The sequence below is a fragment of the Megascapheus bottae genome, chromosome 22 (assembly GCF_031878675.1).
Source record: "Megascapheus bottae isolate mThoBot1 chromosome 22, mThoBot2.hap1, whole genome shotgun sequence".
NCBI classification, from domain to species: domain Eukaryota; kingdom Metazoa; phylum Chordata; class Mammalia; order Rodentia; family Geomyidae; genus Megascapheus; species Megascapheus bottae.
Window position 1 is genome coordinate 16,568,442 of NC_143530.1, and position 11,721 is coordinate 16,580,162.

General features: G+C 38.3%; 1 protein-coding gene across 1 annotated transcript; it reads right to left on the reverse strand.

Moving 5' to 3' along the window:
- Window positions 1-7,885: 7,885 nt before the first annotated feature.
- On the reverse strand, window positions 7,886-8,842 carry LOC150048219 (vomeronasal type-1 receptor 4-like). The gene has a single exon (XM_090355269.1). It carries the CDS (start codon window positions 8,819-8,821, stop codon window positions 7,886-7,888), a length of 936 nt encoding a protein of 311 aa, XP_090211395.1. The 5' UTR covers window positions 8,822-8,842.
- Window positions 8,843-11,721: the final 2,879 nt, after the last annotated feature.

Consider the following 11,721-nt stretch of genomic DNA (forward strand, 5'->3'; position numbering starts at 1 on the left):
ATTTTACTTCATAGGCAGAGAAACTTGGATTCAGCGAATACCGTATTTAAGAAAGTGTTGGTAATGACAATAGGCAATCTGCAAAAAGAAATGATACAATAACCATTTTTTCAGCCTGAAAAGCAGTCATGTTCTGGCTAATCCATTACCTATAGGACTCTGTTTTTGATGTGACACTCTTTATGGGTCTACCAGAATAGTCTGAAATGCCTCCTTGACTGACATGTTCCCCAATGTAAACTTTCTACCTAGATTTTCTTAGTTCCTGCTGGCAAAACCCATCTACTTCCATAAATCCTACACATTTAATATGTCCAACTCAGAGTGACAGAAATGAACTTCAAAATCCTTTATCCAGAATGTCTCCATCTTTCTTTCATGTCTTTCATTGTATCACATTCCCACCAATCCTTTCCAGGGACCTGGCCTCAAGGCTCACCTGTCATCCCTCCCTCCCTAACCCCACCCCCAAATGGACAGTTGATGTCTCAATATTTTCTCTTTTTTTTTGCCAGTCCTGGGCTTGAGCCAGGGCCTGAGCACTGTCCTTGGACTTTCTCAAGGCTAGAGCTCAAGCCTCAGCACCACTTCCGGCTTTTTTCTATGTATGTGGCACGGAGGAATCGAACCCGGGTCTTCATGCATGTTAGGCAAGCACTTTAACCACTAGGCCGAACTCCTGGCCCTGCCTCAACATTTTCAATGTTTTTTTTAAAAATACAATCTCTGTACTATCTTGTTAAATACTCCTCTTTTACTTATATTTTGAGAGCACAACAACTCAAACATCTTTTGTGTTTCAATATGTCAAATGATTTGATGATTTTTACTGTTAACTAAATTTCAGTGGATTTTTGGTCCTCAGTATTAGGTCAAATTGTATAACATTTTCATCTATAATATTTTCAGAATTTAAAACTGAATCAGCCAATAGAGTCTCTGGTCATCAAATGTCAGAGAACTCTACTGGCTCCAGCAAGGAAGGGTGCCTTAGAGGAGCTATGGCTTGCTGTCTGAGTGTCATTAGGAGAGGTTTAAATTTTCATTGTGTGCCTCTAGGGGCCCCTGTGAGAAGCCTGAATTATTTTGGCATTTGTTGTGGCATTTATCAAGGGAGAGCTGGAGAAGGAATTAACTAAGATTGTGTGCTGTTACAAGATGACAGCTGGTTTTGTATTAGCAGTATATTACCCACTGTTGACTGCATGTAGTTAAGTCAGTTGGGGACCTTGTTGGTTTGAAATGACAGTATTCAAACAAAGTGTCGTGATGGTGTTTAACAGTTGCTGCATGACCTCAGAAGAAACACTGATCTGAACTGAGTTACAGGTTCTTACTCTACGTCACTTTTCCTAATCAGTTTGCAAGTTCCTCGTCAGACCAAGTTCACTTTCCTTCTTGGAGCCTGGATAGAGTTTAATCTTTTACATCTAAGAGCTCCAATTTAATTTCTTATCTGGAAATTTTATTAAACCAAAATTAGATTTTTAAAAAATAAAACAAATTAAGATCTTTGCATTATTCCATGGAACATTTTTCAGGTTTTGGAATTCCTTTCTGTCAGTTTTTCCTTTCTCCTTCTTTCTAAATATTTCAGAACGGCAGTGAGTGTGTTTATCTCTTCCATCTCTCATAGAAGTGTCTTCATAAGGCCTGGTTCATAATTCACACTTCTTATAAGGTAGCATTGTGATTGTAGCTATTTCCTTTAACCCTTTTCTTGACAACTGAGGAAACTCTGCCTATCCCAACAAAGCACAGGAAGCAGTAATCCATCCTATAAATATCTAATACATAATTAAATATGCTACAATATTTAAAGATAAACTCGGCAACATTGGCTAACAATTTTTTAACTGTGTTTCAGGATTTAGAGACTATAAATACTGATTTTTTAGTCAGATATTTCAATCCATTAAAACCTTCTGTAGCCAATATATCTTAATATTCAAATTGACATTAAATTTTTATAGTTTGATTAATGCTTATTTATTTGCCATTGATTTCCACTTTTGCCAGCTCTTTCTCTCTTCCTTTTTCCAAACTCCTAATCTCTGATCGTTTGTAGAATGAGCTTCTTAGACACATCCTGATAGATTTTTTTGTGTGTGTGGGTGAGAGTGGCTGGAAACTCAAGCCAAGTGGATAAAGCACTATCTAGGCAAATATCCAATGGTTGAGGCAAATTATAGTTGGACATTTTCTGAAACAAAAATAAGAGAAATGTTGTTATATAATCCTAGGGTAAAATTCCTGGCAGTTACACCCAGGCCTTATCATTAACACCCTCATTCAAGCAAAGAGGCTAACATTCAAGTTTCTGAAGGTCATTGTTGTAGTACAGACTTTATAGTAAAATAAGAAATTGTTAAGTCCACTCACCATGTTAGCTGTGGTGAAGACACACTCTGGCTCAGTCCTTCTGGCCTAGGGAGGCTTCTCAAGTCATACTTGTACCTTCCGTGTATACAGAGCTCTCAGAAACTAGCATTGACACTTCAGTTTCCACACTTGTCTCCCTGACAAGGAGGAGGAAAGTCTGTAGAGTTTCAGTCCCTGAAGTCCAACTTTGCTTTTCCCTCCACAATTACTACATTGATTGCATCAGGAATTGTATCAGGCTTAATTATCCTTTAGTAATTCTGCATACAAAAGTGAGAAAGTTTAACTTGAGGGCAGGTATGGGAGGGGGCAGTGAAGGAAGGGGTGACATTGACCAAGAAAGAAATGTGCTCACTACCTGACTTAGGAAATGATAATCCTTCTGTGCAACAACTTAATAATAACAATAAAATTATATATATATGTATATATATATATATTTTTTTTTTGGTCATGGGTTTTGAACTCTGGGCCTGGGTGTTGCTTCTGAGCTCTTCAGCTCCAGGCTTCCACCTTATGCTGGAGCCACAGTGCCATTTTTGTTTTTTCGGTGATTATTCTCAAAGTCTTGATAATGCCCTGGCTGGCTTTGAACCTCAATCCTAAGATCTCAACCTCTAGAGTAGCTATGTTTATAAGCATGAGCCACCGTGCTTGCCTTGTTTTTATTCTTATATATCATTATTAGCTTCCCATGTCAACTTGAATTCAGTCCCTCACAATTTTTCTTCCTTTCTTCTTTTCTCTTTTTCTTTCTTCGTTTCTTTCTTTCTGCTTTTGCCAATCTTGGGGCTTGAACTTAGGACCTGGGCTCTGTCCTTGAGCTTCACGCGAGGCTAGCATTCTACCCTTGAGCCACAGCATCACTTCTGGCTATTCTGTGAAAATGGTAAAAAGGAATCAAACCTTCATGCATGCTAGGTGAAACACCTTGGAAAATTACAATAAAGAACTGAGCCACAATCATCTTTGCTTCTGACTAGATTCTGGGGTAATACATAAGATAATTGAGTCCCTGACATCCTGACACCTAGCTAAGTGCCATACTCCTTTCTATGTATGTGGTACTGAAGAATCGAACCCGGGTCGTCATGCATGCTAGGCAAGCACTTTAACCACTAGGCCAAACTCCCAGCTACCATACTCTTTTAAAATAATTGTTGCTATATCACAAAATAGCTCCTTATTCATTTACACACTTTCCTTACTGCTTAACCATTACCTTATCGTGTTCTGCTTTTGATGTCAAGTCTAATTTCTCTTCAAGCAGTTATGTTCCTTCCTTTTGGAATGATATTGTGGATCTATTTGGGGACCTATTTTGCCTTATTTCCTGTAGCTTAAATGAAGAAAAGTCCATCAAAAAAAAACTGTGAAAGTGACATCTTCAAGTAATCCATAAACTCTCAAACATCATAGAGTATGACATGATACCATTAGTGGCATCAGTTTTGTGTGATCATAAGGCAAAAACATGATGTATTCAACACTGCTTAGTAGATACAGAGCCATATAGAAATATCAGTAGATTCAGAGCTTAACAATGGAGTGGAGAGGTGTGGAGCATTTCATGGTGGAGTGTGAGGAAGATACATACACATGAGTACCTGGCCTCAATCCCTGCATATTTCCAAGCTAAAGACTTTAAATACAAAAATGAAGAAAAATTAGTGGAATATGTATTAAAAACTAATAACAAGTATTTTTGAAGGGTTTTGTTTGTTTAATACGTCTGAAAAGAAGGCATATACAAAGAATTGAAACATGAGAAAGCACTGGTTCAATACTAATGAATCTACACGAATTAGGATTTGAAGAAGGTGGACAGGATTACCTAAACATTTTTTTTAAACTGCAGTCACTTTTTTATTTATTTGTTTATTTATTTATTTTATTTTATTTTGCCAGTTCTGGGCTTGAGCTCAGGGCCTTAGTACAAATCCTTGGACTTTCTCAAGGCTAGAGCTCTACCACTTGAGCCTCAGCACTACTTCTGGCTTTTTTCTATGTATGTGGTACTGAGGAATCGAACCTGGGTCTTCATGCATGCTAGGCAAGCACTTTAACCACTAGGCCAAACTCCCGGCCCCCTACCTAAACATTTTTAAAAATTGGAAACTGCAACTGAAATAGTCTGATAAAATCCCTATTAACACTTATAATAAAGAGTCTTAATAAGACTCTTGCCATTTTTATTAAACTGGAGAGCTTCAGCAGGTTGCTCAAGGGTTCCTCATATGCAAGACAGAAAAAAGGGATTACCCTGACTGGTCCCCATGTTGGCTAAGTGTTGCCCTTCCACCAGCCCCAGCTTCTCAAGAAGCAGGCCTGGCAGCCTCATCACCCGAAAGGTAGCCAGTCATCTCCCAGGCATCTGTCTTCCAGCACCTCTCTACCCCTCTCAGAGTTTTTCTCCATGGGCCAGTCATCAGCTGGCTTTCAGGAATACCACACACTACTGACTTGCAAATCAATGCTAAGCATGTAAGACAATGATTGACAAGAAAAAAATATTATGTATGAAGTCAATTTGGTGTATTTCAAAAGGTGCAATACTTTTCTTCATTTATGAGTAAAAGAAGTTAGAAATCATTTCCCCCTCAAAAAAAAAGGCAAATGAATTTCCTTGGAAGTCACAGTCACATATAGAGTACACCCTAGAAAAGAGGAGGGCAAGACGGCTTCCACCCACTTTCATGAGCATCATCAAATACTGAATCTACTCAAGGGTGGAGGGAGGGAAAAAAGGCAACTTTCAAAAAGGAATATGTTATTACATGAGGCATTTACTATACTCCTTCCTAAGAGCACCAGATGGGGAACACATTTTCTAAACTAGAGTTAGGAAGTGGAATGTGGAATTAATCCGTCCTCCTCCCTGAAGGGCTGTCACTGGTTAATTAAAAAAAAAACAAAATACTAAAAATGAATCCCCCACACACAACCCCACCCCCACCCCAGGGGGAAAAAGCCTCTTGTCCCAGATTACTGTCCAAAATGGAACCAGGGAGCAGCTTCAACAATTCAAAATTAGTCTGTTACAGTTGTCATAAGCATGCCTTGCTTTTAAACAAACAAACAAAAAAGGTTTTTTTTTAAACAACAAAAACTAGTACTGATCACTTTTTCTGACAATACACAATTATCAAACTTAACTAGTACTTGGAAGGCGAAGGGGTGGCATACCTATGGGCCTTGTCTCACAAGAGTGCCTGTGGGTAGGTACAGGGCATTTGTCATTATTGCAGCACCATCACCCACAACAACACATTTAATTGTCTGCATGGCAGAAATAGATTTGTATCCACTTTAAAATAATCCAAAGTTGATGGTGACCTCAGCTTCTCCGCCGGGCGTTGGCAGCACTGCGCGGGGTCTCTACGCCTTGCGGACAGTAATAACACGTATTTTACTATTTAATACTGGAGTGTCTCTGTCCCTCCGTGCTAATATTTTATATTATGAATATGTGAAATGAGTGAAACCAGTCTTGTAGTCTTTAAAAAATGGTTGCTTTTTGAGAACTGGGTGCCAGTGTTTCACACCTATAATCCTAGCTACTCAGGAGGCTGAGATCTAAGCATGGCAGTTTGAAGCCAACCTGTACATGAATTTCTTTGAGTTCCTACTTTAGAATTTAGAAGGCAAAATAAGTCTTATGTTGTCCTAAATGTACTATGTTATCTCTCATCTCTTTTGCTGTCCCTTGGTTATCTCATATTGTTATAGTATTTCACCTTGTTATTTGATATATAGCATGTATGTGTATTTGGTTATTTGAAATTGAATAGGGAAGGGGTCAAAACAAGATCGGGGATGGGGGGGAGGGAAATGTGGACCAAGACATGAGAAAGGGTATCAATGTATGTGAAATAATGCATCTTCTATCTGGTGAATATAATATAACCCTTCTATTAATTACAATGAAATTATATGGAAAAAAGTGTGTTTATGTACATTCCTAAGTATGAAAAATTTTGAGATCTCTAATATGTCAGAAAACAATGGCATTATTAGTGAGATTCTAGTAGGGGTCCTTGTATTTCCATGAGAGAAATTTTCAATCAAGACATGAAACATAATTAGAGTAATTAGAACAAGTTTATTAAAACCATAAAGTTTATTATGCACATTCACAGAGATTAGCAGGCAGACTCAGAGATCAATGATGTGGTTCTTTGTGTGGTAACTTCGCTACAACTTAAAGGGACATTTACAGAGTTTTATAAATTTATCCACACAGAATTGTTTTTTCTTAAAAATTTGTTATTATAAGATCTATTATAATCCCCTTGCTTAGTAGTTCTTGCTGAAGTACCTTTGACTAGCTCCTTCTTATTAGTTACGTATATTTATTTAAAATAAAATCCAACACTCTGCTCTCTTCAAATATTTCTTTTTTTTATTATTTTACTTTATTTTATTTTTTATTGTTAGGGTAATATATAGAGGGGTTAGAGTTACATTTGCCAGGTAGTAGGTGTATTATTTCTCACACACTGATACCCCTTCTCATGCTTTTGTCCCCATTTCCCTCCTCCACTCCTTCCCAATCATCCAAATATTTCTTTTATCTGCCACTATTTCTAAGATTCTTGTCTGCTTGCCTCTTTTTTGGGGGGGGGGTCATGGGGCTTGAACTTGGCCTGGGCACTGTCCCTGAGCTCTCCAGCTCAAGGCTACCACCCTACCCTTGAGTCAGGCCCCAGCTAGGCACTGCTTCCTAGCTGATTAAAATTACTCATTACAAATCATTTCCTAAGAATAAATTTGCACTTCATCATTTATAAAGATAAATTGTGGGGGCCAGGAGTGTGGCCTACTTGCAGAGTGCTTGCCTGGCATGTATGAAGACCCAGGTTCAATTCCTGGTACTACATACATCAACAAAAGCCGGAAGTGGTGCTGAGGCTCAAATGGTAGAGCTCTTGCCTTGAGACAGTCCAAGGACAGTGCCCAGGCCCTGAGATCAATCCCAGGACTGGTAAAAAAATAAAAAATTAAAAAATAATAAATTGTGCTCCCCTGCATTCTTTCCAGGAATAAATGATTATGAATATTTTAACATAATCCAAGCCTCATCTTTATATAGAACTTAAATTGTGTTTATGAAATAATCACCAATGCAAGTACATTATTTTTCTTACTGCAATTCCAAAATGTATGTATGCGTGTGGGATCAATACTTAGGGACTGCATTCTCGTCATGAAGGATAAATACACAGAAATATCTTAGAAAATTGGCCAAATTGTTTTCTCATTTCTAACTACATGTTCAAAGGTAGTGAAAAACCCAGAGTCAGAAATAGTAGAACTAACGCTATTAGGGCAGAGTAGAGAAGGATATCTCTATGTCATTCTGTTTTTTATGATCTCTCTGTCAACACAGGGTAACAGATCACAAGGGTTGGTGCCTGGGAATACAAATTCATACATTCGAGTTATTTTGAAATCACTTTGATTTACAGCCAGACAAACAGGAAAAATAATTATTTCAAACTTACTATAAAATCATTGAAACAGATATTTTCCTACTACCTTTCCCCCAAGGTTTCCCACTCTCTAAATTTCCATCTCTGTGAATCAGCACAAATGGACTGATCAATGCATAACCAATGTTCAAAAATTCTTGAACATTTAACATCACAGAATTATTCTGTAAATTTGAAAAGAAAGAAAAAACATGACCTAGCCAATGGAAGAAAAGAAAACAGAGCATCAGGAGGAGAACACTCTGAGCAGCTCTCATTTCAGGAAGAGTTTTGTGGAGGTGAGAGCTCTGAAGGTAGAAAACACGCTGGTGGTGCTTGTGGAGAAGGAATATCATGTAGACACTGGCCCCACCCATGGCACCCTGAAACATGGCATTGTGCATGGCCATGAGAATAAGAAGTATCCATTTGATTTTCTGACTATCTGTTTGAAAAGAACAATAATGGCTACTATTAGCAATTTCTGTTGTGTTTTTTCTGCTACTTGTGATGTAATGAAGTAAGGTAATGCTGATGAAGGAACTGAGGATCCAAAAGAAGAGAAGCAGGGGAAGCATTTGCCATGGAGTCTTTGGCTTGAATCCCCAGCACAGAGAGCCTCTGGGACTGATGGTGATGGCCTGGACCACAGTGAGGAGACTGCTGGTGCAGATGGAAAGGTCCCGGGCTACCTTCTCCAGATACACAACCATCTTGCAGCCTATATCATCCAGGAAGTTTCTCAATCCAAAATCTGATATTGCTCTAAGCAAGCCTTTGGAAAGAAGTATTATGGTATTTACAGAAGCCAAGTGCATGAGCATAAGGTGAGTGGGTTTCTTCTGAGCACCTGTCCAAAATCTATAGGCGAAATTCACAAGAACAAGGATGTTCCCGACAGTGCCCACTGTGGTTACAAAGAGGAATATGGTTCCCTTGACAAGATTCAAAAGCATTTCTTGTGTCATGAGCAGAAAAGTTGTGCCCAGCAAACACCTCTCTGAAAGACATCATCAGTAATGATGGCATGAATCTGTGAAAAGTATTTCATAGCTATTACTTTTCTAGAGCCTAAGTGACAAGCAATATATATGATTTTTCAGATATTTTTGTACAAAATCATTTTTATTTATGTAGACAAATGAATTTTTCCTTTGGTATTCTCTGTGAATTATTTTTATTATTCTCAGAAGTCCATTTTGGAGCAACAATATTGAATCATCCAAACATGCAGTTTAGAATTTTCTCCAGGGGATTCATATTAGCAAAATGAATCATCATTCATCCAACTAATCTTCACCACCAACTTTATGGCTAAATTAAACTGAATATATGCAAAACAGAATTTCTTCCTCTATTTTTTCTTTTCTTTTTTTTTTTTCATTTTGGTTGGTCATGGGACATGATCTCTGGGCCTGGGCATTGTCCCTAAGCTCTTTAGCTGAAGTCTCCCTCCCTACCACTAGAGCCACAGCACCACTTCTGGTTTTCTGGTGGTTAAAGTCTCATGGACTTTAGTGCCAGGGCTCACTTTGAATCTCAGATCTCCTGAGATACTCAGCCTCCTGAGTATCTAGGACTGCATGAGACATTACACCCGGCTCTCCCTCTAAATTGTGGTTCAAATTATTTTCATAATATAATTTCTAAAGCTTGGGGTTCATGCTAAATGTGTCTACCCTCCCCCCAAATTATACACAGATATAACAGCTTAGGATGTTATATCTTCACTTTCCTATTTCTGGGCCCAATTTCTGCTTCCATGGTGTCTTGTTATTTTGTGTAATGTTCCTTCCTCTGGCATTTTGTAAGTATTATGTCTTTGTGTTATGTCTTTGACTCCTATCCTCTAACACTTTCTCAGATGTCCTTGTAAACTTGTTTCTGTGATTTCAATAGTCATAAACATTCCATGGAGTTTTGTAAGCCTCAATATCAAGTTAAACTAATTGACATAGAATCCAATAATGAGAAATTAATCAGCCAAAGACACCCAGGAAAAGGATGCCTTGAAAAGTGAAATTATTGACCATCACCAGCCAGCAGGATGCATATTGCAGTTTGACTTTGGGTGGCAGAATGATATCAGAATTTACTTGTGTCTTTTTCCTACTGGAGCTAGGCAAAAAATTGGACTACTTTGAGTTACCAGTTCAAGCTGATTTCCAGACTTCAGGGTTGGGCAAATTTACTTTTCTACATCCAATAAGACAGATCTCTGTTCTCATCTAATAACGAGAAACAAATTACAGATAGTTTCTTTACAATAAAATAAAATCTGATGTGTGGTCCAATGTATATGAGTACATACTTAGAATACTTTGATATGATTTTCTCTGTGCTTTCTTTTTTCCATATATTTTTAATGTAATTAATAGAAGGTTTACATTATAGTCACCAGACAGAAGGTGTATTACTTCACAAACATTGATACCCTTCTAATGTCTTGTTCCCCATTTCCCAACCCCCACCCCTGCCCATGTTTCTTTTTAAATATGAAGTGATCTCTTAGATAATTTTGTCCCAAATGTCTTTGTATGTATGTAGCATGTATTATGTAAATAGAGGATAGCGTCAAAAATTTCTCTTTCTAGTTCCCCTTTTGCGCTCGCGCTCGCTCTCTCTCTCTCTCTCTCTCTCTCTCTCTCTCTCTCTCTCTCTCTCTCTCTCTCTCTCTCTCTCTCTCTCTCTCTCTCTCTCTCTCTCTCTCTCTCTCTCTCTCTCTCTCTCTCTCTCTCTCTCTCTCTCTCTCTCTCTCTCTCTCTCTCTCTCTCTCTCTCTCTCTCTCTCTCTCTCTCTCTCTCTCTCCCCCTGTCTCTCTCTGCCTCTGCCTCTGTCTCTCTGTCTGTCTCTCTGTCTCTCTTTCTTTTGACCATCCTGGGGCCTGAACTCAAGGCCTAGGCACTGTCCTTGAGCTTTCTCAAGGCTAGTACTCTACAACTTGAGTCACAGCATGACTTCTGTTTTTTTCTATGTATGTGGTATGGAAGAATGGCACCCTGGGCTTTGTGTGTGATAGGCAGGCACTCCATCACTAGGCCATGCTCCTGGACCAGTATCAAATTTTTGACACTGACACCAAAATGATTCTAGGAGCATCTGCTACTAATGCCAGATATTCACTTTCTTCTCTCACACATGGCAAAATAAATGCATGGCTTACACATTAAAGGAAGCACTCCAGAGTCTGTCTAACATATAAGGAGATTGCAGGAGCATGGCCTAGTAGTAGAGTGCTTGCCTATCATGCATAAAGCCCTGGGTTAGATTCCTTTGTACCACATACAAAGAAAAAGCTGTGGCTCAAGTGGTAGAGTGCTAGCCTAAGGACATTGCCCAGGCCCTGAGTTCCAGCCCCAGGACTGGGAAAAAATAAAATGAATTATGCCTCAAAACTCAATAATAATTTCAACAGTTTTTCTATATTAAATCTGGAATATTTAATCAATAAAATAGTCTTTCAAGTATTAGATTTATTGCAAATGACTGCAATCAATCTTCCTTAATAACTTATTGACCTTGTCAAAGCTTTTCTAACTTATTTTTTTCTTGTAAATTTCCAATGAAATGTTTTTCTAGTCCTTACTCACATTCTCTACTTTCTGTGGCTCTGAATAAGATTTGAAATTTCCTTCTGAGGCATGTAATCAATCATTCTCTTTTATTCTTACCAAGGAAAGGGTAAGTATTGCTGAAGATTGCTTTTTGGAATAGTACAGGAAATTATTTTATTGTTTATTTTATCGCCAGGGTGATATATAGAGGGGTTACAGTTATATTGGTCAGGTATTGTGTGCATTACTTCTTGAGCCTTGATATCCCTTCCCCAGGAAATGGGTGAAAAATACAAGCTTTGCATTCAAATATG